Consider the following 19,949-nt stretch of genomic DNA (forward strand, 5'->3'; position numbering starts at 1 on the left):
AACATTTGGTTGAGGAAGAAAAACCTAATTCAGATGCTAGCTTGAATATGAACCTTAAACTTACTTCATGTAAGTTTATTCACAGTGTTTGCCTTGCTGTAATTCTAAAGCAACTTGGGTTACAATGCTTTTGCCACATCAGATGAGGAGAAATTCTGTTATGTTTTATTTATGTTTTGAAAATATGTCATTTATAGATCACCAAAAGTAACCTATAGTATTATACTAACACTAGAGGCCCTGTGCACAGATTTGTGCACTGGTGGGGTCCCTCGGCCTGGCTTACAGGAAATCAGTGGACCTCCGCGCCGCCACAACCCAGCCTCACCCGCCAGCTCATCGGGCTCCAGCCTGCTGTCCGCATCGATCCCACCAACACGAAGTAGTGTGTGAAGTGGCAGGCGGCTGGGGAGGAGCCTGAATCAGAGGCAGGCGCCGTACTGCTCCTGCTCATCCCGGCCCAGCTGTGTCTGCCGCCGCTGCCTCTTGGTAGGCTCACTGCCACTCTGCTGCTGTCTCCATGCGCCAGTCCTAGGGTGATACCCAGGCGTGCCCAGGACAGCGCAGCTGCCGCTCATCATCATGCGGCACCCGAGAAGCGGCCGCGGGCTCACACCCAGTCAGTCCAGATGCCAGTTCCAATCCCGGTCCCGGTCTGGATGGGGGAGGGGAGCACAGGGGGAGTGTCCATGGGAGAGTCTTGTGCTGCCACAGCTGTGCTCCCCAGCCATGAGCCCAGTGTCTGGCGCCCAGCGATCAGCTGAGCGGTGCTCCTGCTGTGGGAGCACACTGACCACCAGGAGGCAGCTCCTGCGTTGAGCGTCTGTCCCCTGGTGGTCAGCACACATCATAGCTACCGGCTGGTCATCCAATTGCTTAGGGTTTTGTATAGATAGATAGATAATTTCAATGTCACAGAGCCAGGAAGAGGTGCATTTTTACTTTTTTACAATCCCAAAAACTTTGGATGTGCTTTCTCCTGAACCTTCTGAGCAAAGGAGACAATTGCTTACTTTTTATACTTACTAGAGTAAATGGACAAGCACTATATTTTTCTATTTCATTTAATAGCTGTATGAATGTCCCATACACTTTCACCAACTTTAGCTAGTTAGTAAGAGCTGCCCAAATCAAAGAAGACTTAAAAACCACCGCCCACCCAATCATACCCCACTAGATGTGTGTTTTTCTTTTGAATATTAGGTATTACTTGTTCAAAAGTGCCGGGTCTGGCCAGCAGACCCTGAGCAACGGATGAATGGATTACTCCGATACAACGTTTGCTGTGAAAGAGAGGTCTAAGGGAAGGCCTGGCCAAAGGGACCAGGCAGCCTCAATTGCCTGCCTCGTTAGCCTTTATTGTAGCAGTAGTTTGAGATAAAGTTTATCTTTTAGATATAGTTAGCCGGGTAAGTAATCTTGGGAGGACACATGTGTTTGTAGTGTCTTTTAAATAAGGATACCCAAAAGATTAAGCAATAAGGATTCCAGTAAACACTCGGGGGTCTGAACATGCACAGACTTGTTTGGAAAGGTCAAGGAATAATTAGGGGCACCTCCTTCAGCACTCCCCTAAGTCGGAATTCCAATAAACAGGGCAGGCAGCCTTCCACATACTTCCCTTTTCTCAGAATGTCCTCCTTACAACTTTCCAACCAAGTCTCATGTGCTTCCCAACACAAAAGAAGAAAACTTGGTTTAGGGCAGTGGTCTGCAAACTGGGGCTCGCGAGCCACATGCGGCTCTTTGGCCCCTTGAGTGTGGCTCTTCCACAAAATACCACGGCCTGGACGAGTCTATTTTGAAGAAGTGGTGTTAGAAGAAGTTTAAGTTTAAAAAATTTGGCTCTCAAAAGAAATTTCAATCGCTGTACTGTTGATATTTGGCTCTGTTGACTAATGAGTTTGCCGACCACTGGTTTAGGGGAAGGAAAATTCAGTTTGAGAGCTCGATGCCATAGAGTCCCTGTCTCTGTGATAGAAACTTGATCTTTTTATGAATTGTTTAACTTTACTTATTTTCAGTTCTTTAATTGCTTTTACAAGCACATTTGTAATGTTGAAGTTCTGATAACTGAACCTTCAAACACCTTGCTTAGAAGATAATGTTACTTTTAATTATTTAGTTTGTGAGAAATGCCTTTTAGTACTTAAGGTGGAGCATTTTCTGGTTTCTTGCTCATGATTGTACTGCTGGAGACTATGATTGTGGTTCCCTGGGGGCAGCATCCAAGAATCCAACAATGGTTGTATCACTAGAAATGTGCTTGCTTGTACATTATCCTATATAATAAAAGCCTAATAAGCTAAGTGTCTGGTCATCCAGTCGTCTGTTCAACCAATCAAAGCATAATATGCTAATGATATGCTAAGGCCGCTCAACCGCTTGCTGTGATGTGCACTGACCACCAGGGGGCAGACAGTTGACTGGTCAACCAGTCGCTATGACGTGCACTGATCACCAGGGGGCAGACGCTCCAACTGGTAGGTTAGCTTGCTGCTGGGGTCCAGCCGATCGGGACTGAGAGAGACTGGCCAGACATGCCCTGGAGCCCTCCCGCGGTCCCTCCCCAGCTGGCCAACCTCCTGTGTCCCTCCCTGGCCCCAGTCACGCACTAGTGAGGTCCCTCGGCCTGGCCTGTGCCCTCTCGCAATCCGGGACTCCTCGGGAAATGTTGGAGAGCCTGTTTCAGCCCGATCCCGCAGGCCAAGCTGAGGGACCCCACTGGTGCACAAATTTGTGCACAGGGCCTCTAGTTATGATATAAAAAGGATGGTGAGGATTAGGCATTGTTGCCTCAAAATACTAACTTTGTTGTCTGAAATTTCAAAAAAAAACTAAGGATTTTGCACTGAAAAATGTAAAAATTCTAGTTCTTCATTTATTCTGTAAAATCATTCCATCTCCATTAAATGGTGTTTTCAGTTCATTTACACATTTAATCATTAAAAATATGGTATTTATTCAAAGATTATGTTAATTATTCTTTTATTCATGGTTACAAATCCTTCAAATTCTAACAGGCTGTCTTATAAATTTTGGCTAGAATAGAATAAATAGATAAGCCCCAGTTTTTATCAACTACAGGTCTGAAGGGTTCCGCAGCAGTAGACTTGAAATCTCTTTCCCTCACTTTCCTGTCCAATGCTTGTGGTGAACATAGAGCAAAAGAATAAAATGTACCTTGTGTGGTTACTAGTTATGTTTTTGTTCATATGAATTTACTAGAGGCCCGGTGCATGAAAATTCATGCACTGGAGGGGGCGTCCCTCAGCCCGGCCTGCCCCCTCTCACAGTCCGGGAGCCCTCAGGGGCAGGAGGCGACCCGGCAATCAGGGGAAGGCGACACCCCCATCACACCTCTGCTGCTGCTTCTGCTGGCAGCGCAAGCCTCGGCCAGCCCTGGTTACCTGAGCCTCAGGCGGCCTTGGGCAGCTGGGAAGCTGACATCCGAGGCTTGCCTGCGCCTTGGGCCAGCCCTGGGCACCTGAGGGGCTGAGGGGACTGGGGGACTCTGGAGGCAGGCGTGCTGGTGGGGCTGAGGGGACTGGGTGCCGCCATCTTGTGGCTGTGGGCGCTGCCATCTTTGAGGGCATGGCAATCAATTAGCATATTCCCTCCTTATTGGCTGTGGGTGCCACCATCTTTGCGACAGCATGAGAATCAATTAGCATATTCCCTCTTTATTAGATAGGGTAGTACCTTTGTTAAGAAACCTTTCCAGTTTGATTGCTGCTTTTCCATTGGATATGATCCCAAGTGATTATGTTTTTATTTACTAGTGGCCCGGTGCATGAAATTTGTGCACATTAAAAGGGGATTAATTAGAGGAAATAATTTAATATTGCTATTTGCCCTTTCTCTATAATAGAAGTGTCAGAAATAAAAGAAAATTAGTAAAATGTATATGAAAACCTTCCTCCTGTCAGATTCTGGGGCGCACCTCAGGACCCAGAGTCAAGTCCCGCCCACCCACATGCACCTCATAATCGCGTGAGACCCAGACCCAGCCGCCCCCCCCCATTGGGCTAGATCCAGACCCAGCTAGTCCCACCCTTGTCTAGCCCCACCAGGCATGGGACGTACCCTCAGGTCCCTTGGCCTGGTGCCAGGACAGGGGACATGGCCTGAGGTCCCCCAGCCCAGACCGGGGCGGAGGGCATGCCTTGAGGTCCCCCGTGAAGCCCCGCCAGGTGGGGGATACAGCATGGGATTCCCTGTCAAGCCCTGCTGGGTGGGGGGGGCATGGCCTGAGGTTCCCCATGAAGCTCCGCCAGGCGGGGGCGGGTGCAGCCTCATGTCCTCCGGCCCGGCACCGGGAGTGGGGCACAGCCTCAGGTACCCTGTCAAGCCCTGCTGGGCGCGGGTGCGCAGCCTGAGTTCCCCCGACCCAGCACTGGGGGTGCACTTTGAGGTCCCCTGTCAAGCCCCGCCAGGCAGGGGGGCACAGCCTCAGGTCCCCTGGCCCGGTGCTGGGGCGGGGGGTGCGGCCTGAGGTCCCCTAGCCCAGCACCAGGACGGGAAGCGCACCTTGAGGTCCCCCATCAAGCCCCGCCGGGTGGGGGGCACGGCCTGAGGTCCCCTGTAAAGCCCTGCGGGTGGGGGGCGCAGCCTGAGGTCCCTTGTCAAGCCCCACGGGGGTGGGGGAGGGCGTAGCCTCAGGTCCCTGCTGATTGCTCGTTAAGGCTTCTATGGGAACTTGGCCTCAGTTGTGGGTGCAGCCATCTTTGTGACGGAGTGATGGTCAATTAGCATATTCCCTCTTTATTAGATAGGATTTTTTTTTACCTTAAGAGGGCAACACTTTAGGAAATTTATACATTTAAATAGATATTTCTGGAATCCTGTCAATAGGAAATATTTACATCACTTTATTGAGAGAATGTGGAATGGGAATAATTTATTTTCTTCAAATTGACAAAATTCTTATTCTAGTGGGACGCTCTGCCTTTTACGCTGCTTTAGAAGTTGTCTAGCTGAGTTATGGATTTTTATTTTTCCAGATTTCTTATATATTCTATACTAAAATTATAAATAATGACTGAAACTTCAGTTTTAGAGAATTCTGAAGAAATTAGTTACTTTAAGTAGTTATTTCCTGGCTAAAAAAACAATTCATACCTTTGTGAAGTTTTAAAAATTATTATTTCAACCATATACAAATGAAAAGAAAATGTATTTCATACTTTCTTTTAAACATAATAGACTGAACATAACTGCTTGTTGATTTACTTGATAACTTACTTGATGTGGTATTATTTTGCTTTTAATACAGTGATGCCATTAGAGCCTTTGTTGTTCCTCTAACATTTATTGAATATTCACTATAAGCCCGGCACTGCTCTAGTCATATATCTATATAGTTATGTACTATCTCTTCTCATTCTGCAGTGCTTTGAATTCCTTACTGAGTTTGTTTATCCTCCTTGCCATTACCTAGCATAGTGTTAAGAGCATACATTCTTTTAAAATTTGAATCCTGGTTCAACTATTTACTAGACATGTGACCACAAGTGACATGACTCATCTTTGCCTCAATTTTTGTATCTTTAAACTGGGGCCAATAATGTAACCTACCTCATAGGGTTATTGTGAAAATTAAATAAGAACAAAAAACACATATGAAATGTTCAGAACAGTGCCTGGCACACAGTTAGTGCTATATAAATTGTTGGTCATTACTACTACTATGAATACTGCTATCCCTGTGACTTCTCAATGCTGTCAGCCAGCTTGCCCTTTCTTCTCTTTTTAAATTTCTTTAATCTTAGAAAACAGGTAACTAAGCTTGTTAGAATTAAATGCAAATTAAGAGTAAATTTAGGCCCTAACTGGTTTGGCTCAGTGAATAGAGTGTCAGCCTGCGGACTGAAGTGTCCCAGTTTCAATTCCAGTCAAGGGCATGTACCTTGGTTGTGGGCACATCCCCAGTAGGAGGTGTGCAAGAGGCAGCTGATCAGTGTTTCTCTGTCATTGATGTTTCTAGCTCTCTATCCCTCTCCCTTCCTCTTTGTAAAAAAAATAAAATCAATAAAATATATATATATTTTTAAAAAAAGAGTAAATTTAGTGTATGAAGCCTGAGATTTCCTTCCAAGAAAACAAAATGCTGTGTGTTTGCCTAGGTATTGATTGCACTTTGGCTGCTGAGAACGTTTTTATCTTGGGTGCAGCCTTAATAGGCCATGCTTATAAATGAATCTGGAATTAAAAAAAAAAGAATTAAAATATCTCTTAATAAGTATGACTTGCTTTTTAGGGAAAAAGATCTTGAAGAAGCTCTGGAAGCAGGAGGTTGTGATCTTGAAACTTTGAGAAATATAATTCAAGGGAGACCACTACCTGCTGATCTCAGGACCAAAGTTTGGAAGGTAAATGGAAACTAAATTAATAAAATGTAATCACTAAAGAATAATATTTGAGAATTTTTAGTTTTAATTTTCTTAGTCGCAGAAGACTATTATCCCATGGGCATGTCACATGTAGAAAATTTATCACACAGGGCAACTTACTAAAATCTGTTTCTGTAATGTTTAGCATATTTAACTAGAGGCCCGGTGCACGAAATTTGTGCACCAGGGGGGTGTTCCTCAGCCCAGCCTGCACCCTCTCCAATCTGGGACCTCTCAGGGGATGTCCAACTGCCAGTTTAGGCCTGCCAACTGCCCTCGCCTGCCGGCCTGATCGCCCCCAACTGCCCTCCCCTGCCAGTCTGGTCGCCCCTAACTGCCCTCCCCTGCCAGCCTGGTCACCCCTAACTGCCCTCCCCTGCAGGCCTGGTTGCCCCCAGCTGCCCTCCCCTCCCCCCGCCAGCCCGGTCGCCCCCAACTGCCCTCCCCTGCTGACCTGTTCTACCCCAACTGCCCTCCCCTGCTGGCCTGATCGCTCACAACTGCCCTTCCCTGCTGGCCATCTTGTGGCGGCCATCTTGTGATGACATGGGGGGGCCATCTTGTGATGATGCGAGGGTGAGACGCCAACTAGGCTTTTATTAGTATAGATAATTTAGATTTTGAAAGGCAATGTTTTCTTTATTAAGATGTTATGATTACAATAGAAATACTTATTTTTATTACAACATATTAGCAGAGGATAAGATAAAAATTATCTGTTATCTACCACCTGTATGTAAAACACAATGTCTTGGTGTATATTTTTTTACTTTTTTCCTCTTTGTACATATATATGTAAAATAAATTATAACTGTACATAGTATTCTGAATGTTTTATCACAGAAGTTTAAAACAAAATTTGAGACACTTGTATAATGAGCCTTCTCTTAGCTTTAACTGTTATCAATATTTGGCCAATCTTGTTTGACTAATACCCCAATCCTTTCCTCCCCACACTTGATTATTTTAAAACAAATCATTGGCCCAGCTGGCGTGGCTCAGTGGTTGAGTGTTGACCTATGAACCAGGAGGTCACCGTTTGATTCCCAGTCAGGGCACATGCCTAGGTTGTGGGCTCATTCCCCAGTGTGGGGTGTGCAGAAGGCAGCCAATCAATGATTCTCTCTCATCATTGATGTTTCTCTCTCTCTCTCCCTCTTCTTTTCTCTCTGAAATCAATAAAAATTTATAAATCACACACACACAGAAAAAACCAAATCCTTGATGGCACACTAAAATACTTTAGTATGAAAGTCTAAAAGATAAAGACTTAAAATAACCGTAATATCATTAAACTTGAAAGAATAGTAATTTCTTAATGTGCATGTCCTCCCATAGCTGGAGGGAAAGGCAGCTCTCTTTTTTATAAGAGCACTAATTCCATTCATGAGGGCTCCACCCTCATGATCTAATCACCTCCCAAAGGCCCCACCACCAAATACCATCACATCAGGATTTCAATATGCATGGGTGACATAAACATTCATGCTATATGGCATTGATGATGTTTGTTTAAAATAAATTTACATATGTAACTATGTAAATATTTTATGTAATTTCTATTCACTGTATTGACATGGAGCAGTACAATTTAATTTAGGAGGAATATGACTAAGGTTTCAGCATTTGGTGAAGTGTAGATACATTACTTTGTAATCTTTGAAATATTCATTATCATTCCTAAATTCAGGCCTTTCCATTGTTACAGCATCTTTCCAAAGATGGAAGATAACATATGAAGCTAGTTGCTTTTTTTTTTTCTTCTTCCAGATTGCTCTAAATGTTGCAGGAAAAGGAGATAGTTTGGCATCATGGGATGGTATTTTAGACCTGCCAGAACAGAATACTATTCACAAAGATTGTCTAGAGTTTATTGGTAAGTTTAATAATTGTTTTCAAACAGTAAAAATTTTTGGAAATAATAATTTGGGGGTAGAGGAATCATTCTTTATTATCTTGTTATAATTTGGGATATTTCAAATTTTAAAGAGCTAGTAAATAGCTTTAAATTTTTTTTAATATATATTTTATTGATTTTTTACAGAGAGGAAGAGAGAGGGATAGAGAGTTAGAAACATCAATGATAGAGAGACATCGATCAGCTGCCTCCTGCACAACCCCTACTGGGGATGTGCCCGCAACCAAGGTACATGCCCCTGACCGGAATCGAACCTGGGACCCTTGAGTCCGCAGGCCGACGCTCTATCCACTGAACCAAACCGGTTTCAGCTAGCTTTAAATTTTTTAATTTGAACTTCTTATGAAATAATGTCTAATATTTTAAGAGAGCCCAATTTTTAGTGTCCTTTTATTGTTTTCAGTTCTTCAAGTATCTTTATAATTTTGATGCAGCCTTAAATATTTTTGTATAATTAATATTTATATAATTGTATATAGCCCTAAATTAAAGGAGGCTGTGTTCCAAAAGTTTATCTATAAATCATAGGTCATGATCTACTATAGAAAAACATTTTAGTTAAATTATTGATTAAGTGGGCTTTTGTTTACTAACCACATAGGAAACATTGCTGGTGTGGGCAAAGGAACTTGAATTTGGAGGTAGAGAATGAATCATTTTCCCTGCCCTTGGCAAGGCTGTAGGTAGCTGCCCATCATGGGGTAGATGATAATCTCTTGTTTAGAAAACAGTTTTTGCTTTCCAAGAATATGAGTTATGACTCTTTCCTGCTCTTCTACTTCAGATGGTCCATTCTTGTTTGATCTATATATAGGTCAAATATTATTAAGTTAGTAAATATTGAACTGCTAGTAAATACTGAATAAGTATAAGGAAAGATGTGCTTTCACATAGTGTTGTCATGCTCTAAATCAGCGGTTGCCAACCTTTCTGACCCCCAGACCACCTGGCGACTGCTGCTCTAAATGCACTAATATAATATTTGTTATATATTTGTAAATAAGTGTAATGTCCAATAACTGAGCCTCTAACAGGCCCTTGGTAACCTTATTTTGACATTTATTTTCTAGACCAGCTTTCAGTGCCAGAAGAGAAGGCAGCAGAATTACTTTTGGATATTGAATCTGTAATTACCTTTTATTGTAAATCACGTAACATTAAATATAGCACGTCCCTTAGCTGGATACATCTACTCAAACCACTGGTGCATCTTCAACTGCCACGCAGCGATTTATACAACTGCTTTTATGCTATCATGAATAAGTACATCCCCAGGTAAAATGTGATTTAATTACTTATTTTAAAAACGAATAAAGGTCTAGTTTGCTTGAGTTAAAGTTGTTAGATATATTTTGGTGGTAAAGGAAAAGGATTAAATAATTGTGAAGGTTGTTTGAAACATAATTGTTATTTGACTTAGTGATTATTAAAAAAATTTTAAGGATTCTTTAGTTAAGAATTTATGCTTCTAGAGTATATATATGTAGCATAACTCTTCATACTTTTTCAGTGGTATCCCTATTTTAATTTCTTCATCTGTAACATCAAAATAACATTATAGTGTCTAAGTCAGTGGTTCTCAACCTTTCTAATGCCGTGACCCTTTAATATAGTTCCTCATGTTGTGGTGACCCCCAACCATAAAATTATTTTCGTTGCTACTTCATAACTGTAATTTTTCTACTGTTATGAATTGTAATGTAAATATCTGTGTTTTCCGATGGTCTTAGGCGACCCTGCTAGCGGTTCTTAACCTGTGGGTCGCGACCTACAGGTTGAGAACCGCTGCTCTAGAGCCTGTTGCTTCTACAACCTGTTGCTTCTACGACTTTCTGTCTAGTCAGGTCCATTAAGTGTTAGCAAGAGAGCTCTGCCTGGTTTATTAGATAGGCTGGTAATCAGGTGTTCTGAGGGTAGGGAGGAGGTGGATATTACAAGAGCATTGGTTACTGATGTGATCATTTCTGACCTATTAATGCAAGAAACTTCTCTTCTTTTGTCTTCTAGGGATTGTTCCCTGAAGGGGAGACCCTTTCATCTTTTCCGATTACTCATCCAATACCATGAGCCTGAGCTTTGTTCTTTTCTTGATACAAAGAAAATTACTCCAGACTCCTATGCACTCAACTGGGTAATAAAGTGAAAGTAGGAACACTTAATGAAAAATAGATTTTTATGAAACTATAATTAGATATTTTTCCCCCAAGGAAGAAAAAGAAAAGTACTAAATTATCGACCATTAAACCAAAGGAGTAAAATTATTGGCACTTCATAAATAGCTTGTTTTGCTCCTCACATAAGTTAGTCAGTTTAGATTAATACAAACTTTAGCCTTTTGTTTTACAAAATATGTGACATATTTATGTACACATCTCTATATATAAAAGCCTAAGCAACCATTATGACCAAACGACCAGTCACTATGACACGCACTGACCATCAGGGGGCAGACGCTCAATGCAGGAGCTGCCCCCTAGTGGTCAGTGTGCTCCCACAGCCAACCTCCCCTGGCTGGCCAACCTCCCACAGTCCCTCCCCTGCAGCCAGCTGGCCCCAATCGCCTGATCGGGCTGGGACAGGGAACTGTAGGTGTTTGGTGGCAGACTCGGCCCCTTTCCCAGTGCGGCCAAGGGCTAGCTCTCTCCTCAGGGCTGACAGTCAACCTCCTGCTCTCTTCCACCCCCCGGCCGGCAGGCCCCAATCAACCTGCTACCCGCCCACAGCGGTGGTGGCCCAGTGGCGAGGGAAGGAGAAGGGTGAGGAGGCGGGGAACCACGCAGTGATGACGTCGGCCTCTGGCGTCCATTCCTTCCGCGCCCAGCCCAGCAACTGTTGCCTCCTCTCCCAACCCTACAGGACCCCAATCGGCTGGTCCTGATCGCTGGCCAGGCCTAGGGATCCCACCTGTACATGAATTTTGTGCACTGGGTCTCTAGTGTGTGTGTGTGTGTGTGTGTGTGTGTGTGTGTATATATACATACATACATACACACACACACACATATACATACACATATATGTATATCTATGATAAATATTAGTTCACTTTAAAACTTTGATTAAATTGATGATTTATATTAGAAGTGATATTCAGTCATGAAAATAAGATCAAATGACTAATATAAAAGAATATAATGTACTTCTCAGTGCTCTGACATTCTATATTTGTATGTTGAGTGGAAAGTTTGTTATTCTAGGTCAGTGTTCTCAAATCTTTTGGTCTTGGGACCACTTATACACAACATTTATTGAGGTTTCATTGTTTATATGGATTGTGTTCATTAGAAATTAAAACTAAGAAGTTTTAGGTATTTACTTATTTAGATGTAATGATAAGCCCATTACATGTTAACATAAATAGCCTGCTTTTAAAATTAAAAAAACCTATATTTTCCAGAAGAAAATTAGAATAGTGGCATTGGCATTGTTTTATATTTTTGCAAATCTCATTAATTTTTAGTAGATTCTTATATCTGCTTCTGGATTCAGTCTCTGATGATACTACACATCATGTAGCCTTTGGAACATTCTGTTGTTTATTTGTGAGAGCATGAGTATGAAAAAGGAAAATAAAGTCTAAGAATTATTTCACGTCATTGATTCCCCTGTAAATACTCTTCGGGACATCAGGGCTCCTCAGGCTATACTTTGAGAACTGCTCTTCTGGGTTTAATTTAAGATATTTTTTAAAAAATGATTGGGTGCTAGAAGAATATATATTCAAAAATTAAACATTCCTTGATCATGTCTTATCTAATTTCAGGAAATTTCATTTCTATCACTTATTAACTGTGTGATTTAAGACAGCCTCTTGGCTTCAATTTTTTCATCTGTAAAATGGGAATAATAATAGTATCTATCTCAGAGGGTAAAGGGGTGAGTTAACAATCAGAAAATGTTAAGTAGAGATTCTAACAGGTTTCAACTCTGGCCTAATAAATCTGAAACTGCAGCAGCCTGTTCTTTAGTTCCCTCTTGGCTATAATCTTGTCACTCTGAGCTAAATAAAATTATAGCTTCTCTGAGATTCATATTTGCCATTAACTCCTTATTTTTGTTGAAATGAGGAACTTTTTTTTTAAGCATTCTAATACTTAATGGAGGTTTCTCTGGTCACACCATGCCTAGCAAATGCCATTTCTGTTACCAGAACTCAGAATTAGTACTCAGTGCTGGTAGCAGATTTTAACTAAGTACTAAAAACTGGTTTCTCTTCATTCAGTACCCCAAATAGTTCATTCTTGCTATGAGTATGTCTATAGAATGGAGCCTTTTTTTTTTTTTTAATCTTTTTTGTTAATCCTCACCCAAGGATATTTTTCCATTGATTTTTAGGGAAAGTGGAAGAGAGAGGGAAGGACAGAGAGAAACATCAATGTTAGAGAAACACATCGATTGGTTGCCTCCAGCACGAGCCCTGACCAGGGCCTGGGCCGGGAGGAGCCTGCAACCGAGATATGTGCCCTTGACTGGAATCGAACCCTGGACCCTTTGGTCTGAAGGCCGACACTCTATCCACTGAACCAAACCAGCTAGGGTGGAGCTTTTCTTTTTTAACCTGAGATGAAACAAAACTAATTCTTAAACCCTGAGAACCCATAGTTATAAGCAGTGCAGTGTTAGCTTTAGTTTAGTTAAGCGAGTTTAATGATGACCATATTGCTATTCTGTTTGTATTTGCATCTTCTGATCTATTTTTAATTTTTAAACAACAAAAATCATCAGTAGTATTATGTACTTTAAAAGTTTTGTGGTCAAGTGTAATGGCAGTATGTGGGCTGTGGCATCTCAGGTCTTTAGTCTGGTTTGAATATCACCACTAACTACTACTAGTAGCTCTGTGAACTTGGGAATGCTATTTAATACAAGTCTGTTTCCTCACCGATAAAATGGAGAGAAAAATGTCTTCTTTGAAGGCCTGTTGTGAGAATATTTGAAATAAATATGTATTTTAAATAAAACTATTTAATACTGTGACAGTAGCTTAGTGTCTGGAACAACATATATGTGTTCTGGCACTAAATGTATGTATTCCCATTAGCTAGCTGCCTTTAGCCATATGAAATGTTTTAAACTTAAACTTCTACATGGAATTGTTTCTGTATCTAATGAAAATGGAAAGTATCATTGAATTTGTGCAATTTAAAACACAGTTGTACTCTAGAGAAACTTATACATTAACATTTTTTTATTTGGAAGTGAAAACCATAGGGTTATGAAACCTATTGAGGGGTATAAATGTTGTCTCATACATTTCAAATGACATACAAGTAAGCTTTGGGAGCAGTTCACATTTATATTGTCATTAAATACTTTTAGGTGCTTTTCAATTACTGTGTTTGATTCTCACAATTACCTTGTATTAGTAAATTAGGTACTGTAATAATTATGCTAGTTATCCTTAGAGAGCTAGGTGGTAATTGTTAGTTATTAGGCTATGGTAAATATATTGTACTTTAGAAAGTCTAGGTTAATTATCTCTCTCTTCACAACAATGTAAGAAGGTGGGTAGTAGTATTACTTTTTATTTTTTAACAGAAGTAGAAATGGAAGCTTTAAAGTTTGTTTCATGCCCTAAGTCAGACAGCTAGTACATGGCTTCTCTGTGCTTTGAATCCACATGCTCTGCCTTTGGATTCTGAATACTAAAAGTACACAGCAATTTTCAGGTGCTGATAACTTGATTTAGTTACTTATGCATTTGGTTTAATACTTTTAAAAGAACAAGTCATTTCTAATGGCTTATGTTCATCATTTCATTTCCTGATTACAGCTTGGAAGCCTTTTTGCATGTTACTGTTCCATTGAAGTCACAGAGGCGTTATGGGATGGATATCTACAACAAGCAGATCCATTTTTTATTTATTTTTTAATGTTAATAATCCTTGTTAATGCAAAGTAAGTATCAAGTTGGTTAGATTTTTCTCTTCTCTGTTCTCAGGGTGATCTGTTAATATTTAACTCATTTGACTCTTTTTTTACAGAGAAGTTATTTTAGCACAGGAGTCTGACAGCAAAGAAGAAGTTATCCGTAAGTAGAATTTAATGTAGATAATTCCATGTCACTTAGTTTTATTTATTTATTTTTATTTTTAATTTAAATTCTTTATTGTTTAAAGTATTACATGAGTCTCCTTTTCCCCCTGTTGACCTCTCCCCGCTACCAGCCCCCAGCACATGCCCTCACCCCCCCTACTGTCTGTGTCCATTGGTTATGCTCATATGCATGCATACAAGTCCTTTGGTTGATCTCTTACCCCCACACTCTCCGCCTTCCCTCATAGGTTGGACAGTCTGTTTGATGCTTCTATGTCTCTGGTTCTATTTTTTGTTCATCAGTTTATGTTGTTCATTATATTCCACAAATGAGTGAGATCATGTGATATTTATCTTTCTCAGACTGGCTTATTTCGCTTAGTATCACTTAGTTTTATTAAACTCAGTTTCCTCATCAATAAATTTAGGGGATTAGTCTAGAAGAGCTCTAAGGTTCTATTCAACTCTTCCTTATTCTTCAGGTACAAATGTTAGACTATTTTCCCTAGTTTTGCTATCCTCATTCATTGATTCATTCATTCACACATGTTCTTTCATTCCTTTTCATATACTATTTCTTTGGTTTCCTTGTTCAAATAAAATGCCTTGTCCTACCCTCTTCTCCCTCCCTCCCTCCTTCTCTTTTTCTCCCTCCTTTCCTCTCTTCCTGTCTCCCTCCTTGCCTTCCTCTCTTGTTTCCCTTCCTCTCTTTCCTTCTCTCCTGCCCCCTTCCTTCTTCCTCAGTTTACCTTTCAATACTCTGCTTTCATGGTATCTTCATTGTGAAACCTTGGTTCTCCTTTTGGGTTCTTCCCACTCTAACCCAACAAATTTGTTATTTTCCTCTCTACATTGCCTAGCACTTGGTGCTATCTATATTACAGTGTTTATCTTAACATTTTAAAGATTTTTTTTAACATTCTCACACAAGACAAAGTTCCTTAAGTCAGGAATTATTTCTTAGTTATTTATATTTTCAGATACCCTGGCACTTACAAGGTGTTTGTTAAATAAATAAATTACAGTATTCTAATCAAGGCTAATTAATTTGATTGCCTGTCACCATCATTCACTAACAGAATTGCATTAACAGTTTCAGCTCCTTTGGAAAAATCCACTTCTCCCCAAACAGTTTTAAAGGCATCATGTTGAGATTCTATTTATATAATTTTTATTATGTTGAACATATTCCAGCTTTGATACATAATGTTTGTTATATTCTTCACAAAGAATTGTTTAAATGTTGTTATCTCTATACTCCTATTTCAGAGTTCTTGGAAAAAACTCCATCCAGTTTGAATCTAGAAGATATAGAAGACCTTTTCTCTCTGGCTCAGTATTATTGCAGTAAAACACCAGCTTCATTTAGAAAGGTATAAAACAGGAAATGACAAACTATTCACTATTTCACATTTTGCACATTTTTTATTGTTTACATTATCCATTTTAGTTAAATAACTTGAGGTTGGTTTTCTTTTCTGTCTTTTTATGTGTTACAGTTTTGTGTGATTTTCTACTCTAAATACTCTCCCTAGTGAAGAAACACACAGATTAAAAAAGATAGATGTGCTATAAATGATCTCACCCCTACTCTGATTATTAGTTATTTCTGATCATTAGAATATTGACTATATTTCTTAAATTAGTGCTCTCTTTTAAAAATTGTATTACAAAAATCTGATGGGGCACGTATAATTATGCCTTCTTTATCTGGAGTTCAGCTTTGCACCTTACTGATGCAGAGCTGTCTTGTAAGCAAAAAAGGATCACTTAGCCCTATAGAAACCTAGAATCTTTCTCAGACCAGACAAGTGCTTTCAAGAGAAAGGACACCAGATTAGAAGCATAAGTGGTGTGAGCTCCTAGAAAGTAAAACTCCAGGAAGCAAAAGCTAATAGTGGAGGAGGCAGAGAAGTACTTTAACAACTAGTATGGCACACAGGTTTGTCTGTGACCTCAGGTGCCAATGAGAGCATTAATTGCCTTTTTTTTCTTAACGCATTGTACCATAATAATTGCTAGTTGGTAGTTATCATGTCACTGAAACATCAAGATGAGGTTAAGTTATGTTCGGTAGAGCATGTTTCAGAAGGCAGTTAAGGGAAACCTTTTAAGAACATTTTCCTTGAAACTAAAAAAGAGATTTGTTTTGTTTGTAGGGACTAATTTCAGCTATTTTAATAATTGCCTCATGTAAATCTCCTCAGTTCTCAAAAATGTTGCATAAGTCAGATTATGGGATAGTGATTTAGGATGCTGGATGAAAAGAAGTTTTATACTTTTCATTCTCTTAAGAGGAACAGCTTTTATTCAGACATAGTAATGATCTGCACTAGCATTGGCTAATTAGAGCAGACTGTACTGTATAATCAGTGTCTTACTTCATTTATGCAATTCATTTATGCCATATTTTTGTTTTTATTATATCAAAATATGAAAAGTTGTGAGTAACCAATTTTAAAATTTAGTATTCAGCTATAGGCGATAGTACGGAAAATAACTTTAAAGAATGTGTTATTTCATTTTTTTTATTTTGTGTGAACTCTGACAGGGACTTATCTTTTTGTAACTTTTAGCTTACAAGATTTGAGATGATATATTAAGTTTTAAAAATTACATGACTCAAGGATGTTATATAATTATTTTACCTCTTACCCTGGTATATTAAGAGTATTTTAGAAAGAAATTTTTATTTTGTTTTTTCTTTATGGTATTTTTAAATTTTCTCTTCAAACAGGATAATCACCATCTATTTGGTAGTACTTTGTTGGGAATTAAGGATGATGAGGCAGATCTGAGTCAGGCTCTTTGTCTGGCCATCTCGGTCTCAGAGATCCTTCAAGCAAATCAGCTGCAGGGGGTAAGTAAAGAAAGCCCTGTCAGAGGACTGTCCCTTTTATTTTTTATTTTTATTATTATTTTGTTGTTGTTGTTAATCCTCACCCGAGGATATTTTTCCATTGATTTTTCGGGAAAGTGTAAGAGAGAGAAAAGGACAGAGAGAAACATCCATGTGAGAGAAACACATCGATTGGTTGCCTCCTGCACGAGCCCAGATCAAAGCCTGGGCCAGGAAGGAGCCTGCAACCAAGGTACGTGCCCTTGAACGGAATTGAACCCGGGAACCTTTGGTCTGCAGGTCGATGCTCTATCCACTGAGCCAAACTGGCTAGGGCAAGACTGTCCCCTTTAAATACAAGGAACCAGTATTTCCTCCCTGTTTGATGATTTCCCAAAATTAATCTACTACAAAAATGTGGCTATTTTGCTTTCTTTGGTGATTAATGTGCTAAATCTTCTGTTCAGATGGTCATTTTTAAACTGCCAGTATTGGTGTTATTTTAATTGTCAACTGATTATTTTTTACACCAATTTTTGTAAACTGTTAAACCTTTTTCATTTTAGCAAAGCAACTGAATGGTGTATAAAATACTTATCAGAATGAATTTAGCATTTAACAGTTAAAGTCTGGGTTGTTACACAACTAATTAAATTACAAAGTTAAATGCCATAAAGCATCTAACAAAGGAGACTTGAGGAACTATTACTAGTATTGCAACATTTACCCATGCAAGTGTGTATTTGGAATGTGGAATGTATTTCCAAAGAGGAAAGAGGAATAGACATGGGAAAATGCCTTTGACAGTAGATCTTTTTAAAACAAGTAATTCACATATTTTTCTTATTAGAACTATTACTAAAAAACAAATGAAAATATGTAATATAGTTTAATGAGACCCATATAAACTTCCTAAGTTCAAACTGCAATTGTAATACCTCCCCTCACCCACCAAAAACATTTAGTTCTTATGTGAATTGAATTGTTGATAAGTTTGTGGATTTATTTGCAGAAACAGGAATTATATCTAGATCTGTATTTGTAACTATATGGTTTTTAAAAAATTAACATGATACACATTTAAAAAATTAAATTCCAAGCCTATCTAATAAAAGAGTAATATGCAAATTGACCATCACTCCAACACACAACATGGCTGCCTCCATGTGGTCAAAGATGGCTGCCCCCATGTGGACACAATATGGCCACCACAAGATGGCCAGCCTGGGAGGGCAGTTGTGGGTGATCAAGCCAGCAGGGGAGGGGAGTTGGGAGGACCAGGCCTGCAGGGGAGGACAGTTGGGGCAACCAGGCCTGCAGGGGAGGGCAGTTGAGGGGGACCAGGCCAGCAGAGGAAGTCAGTTGGGATTGACCAGGCCTACAAGGGAGGTCAGTTGGCGGGGACCAGGCCTTCAGGGGAGGGCAGTTGGGGGGAACCAGGCCTGCAGGGGAGGGCAGTTGGGGGGACCAGGCCTGCAGGGGAGGGCAGTTGGGGGGACCAGGCCTGCAGGGGAGGGCAGTTGGGAGGGACCAGGCCTGCAGGGGAGGGCAGTTGGGGGAAACCAGGCCAGCAGGGGAGAATAGTTAGGGGCAACCAGGCTGGCAGGGGAGGGCAGTTGGGGGGGTGATCAGGCTGGCAGGCAGAAGCAGTTAGGGGCAATCAGGCAGGCAGGCAGGCAGGCAAGTGTTTTTAGCCAGCATTCCTGGATTGTGAGAGGGATGTCCCAGATTGGAGAGGGTGCAGGCTCGGCTGAGGGACACACCCCCTCCCTGTGCATGAATTTTGTGCACCGGGCCTCTAGTATATTATAATTAGTTTTATAATTCAAACTGACATTTGCCTGCTACATATTTTAAGACCTTCTGGTCAAGAACAGTATATACAAAATGTTTTACTGTTTAAAATATAATTTTTTAGGATCATGAGGTAATTTTCTTGTATCTGTGTATTGATTGGGTCATCCTGATCTATGTGAGATCAATTTTTTTATAAACCTGTTCCCCCTCCTTTGGTTAATTATTAGTGTTGTCTAAAATATAACTCTTATGGAAAATTCCAGTACATCAAAAAATTGTTTCTTTCTTAGGAAGGAGTCCGGTTCTTTGTGGTGGATTGCCGTCCTGCAGAACAGTATAATGCTGGACATTTATCAACTGCTTTCCACTTAGATTCAGATCTGGTTAGTATAAATGCTTATTAATTTCTTTTAATTAACAGAAGAAATCTTTTTTCTTTAGCTTATAAATATATATGTATCTAATTTAGGGATGTTTTTCTTTCTGCTTAAGGAGGGAGTCTCTGTCCTTATGATAAAAGTTGCTCTTGGGTTGCCTTTTCACTCGGGACACCCTTTTGGCATCCTAAAGGATAGATGAAAACATTGTTTGCTATGGCTTACTATTGTTTACCATTGTTATGTCAGTAAATTCTAAACTTCTGACTACAAGCTATCTGATATAGCACTTAGCATAGTGCCTTGCACCTAGTAAGTATTCTGTAAATATTAGGTCTTTTATAATTAGGTAATTATTTTTAAAGTTTTTATTATAAGCCTTTTTTTCCATCATGAATACTTATCCTACATAATAAAAGGGTAATATGTAAATTACCATCACTCCGCTACGCCCACGATTGGGCCAGCGGGAGGCGCAGGGGGCGGGACTCGGAGTGGCCGGGGTGGCCAATTGGGCTGGCGGGACGCTGAGCTCGCATCGCCAGCGGCGGCGCGAGCTCAGCGTCTGTGCCTTGGCTGTGCTGCGGCAC

General features: G+C 40.4%; 1 protein-coding gene across 4 annotated transcripts in view; it reads left to right on the plus strand.

Moving 5' to 3' along the window:
• TBC1D23 (TBC1 domain family member 23) overlaps positions 1 to 19,949 on the plus strand; it is an 82,933-nt gene that overhangs the window by 35,755 nt on the left and 27,229 nt on the right. For all 4 annotated transcript variants that reach the window (XM_079767135.1, XM_079767137.1, XM_079767136.1 and 1 more), the window contains exons 2-10: positions 6,260 to 6,371; positions 8,163 to 8,268; positions 9,381 to 9,585; positions 10,318 to 10,441; positions 14,084 to 14,208; positions 14,295 to 14,341; positions 15,616 to 15,719; positions 17,084 to 17,206; positions 19,273 to 19,365. In XM_079767135.1, coding sequence (XP_079623261.1) covers positions 6,260 to 6,371; positions 8,163 to 8,268; positions 9,381 to 9,585; positions 10,318 to 10,441; positions 14,084 to 14,208; positions 14,295 to 14,341; positions 15,616 to 15,719; positions 17,084 to 17,206; positions 19,273 to 19,365 — 1,039 coding nt within the window. The remainder of the gene's footprint in view (positions 1 to 6,259; positions 6,372 to 8,162; positions 8,269 to 9,380; positions 9,586 to 10,317; positions 10,442 to 14,083; positions 14,209 to 14,294; positions 14,342 to 15,615; positions 15,720 to 17,083; positions 17,207 to 19,272; positions 19,366 to 19,949) is intronic.

Source organism: Cnephaeus nilssonii, assembly GCF_951640355.1.
Source record: "Cnephaeus nilssonii genome assembly, chromosome: 3".
NCBI lineage: Eukaryota > Metazoa > Chordata > Mammalia > Chiroptera > Vespertilionidae > Cnephaeus > Cnephaeus nilssonii.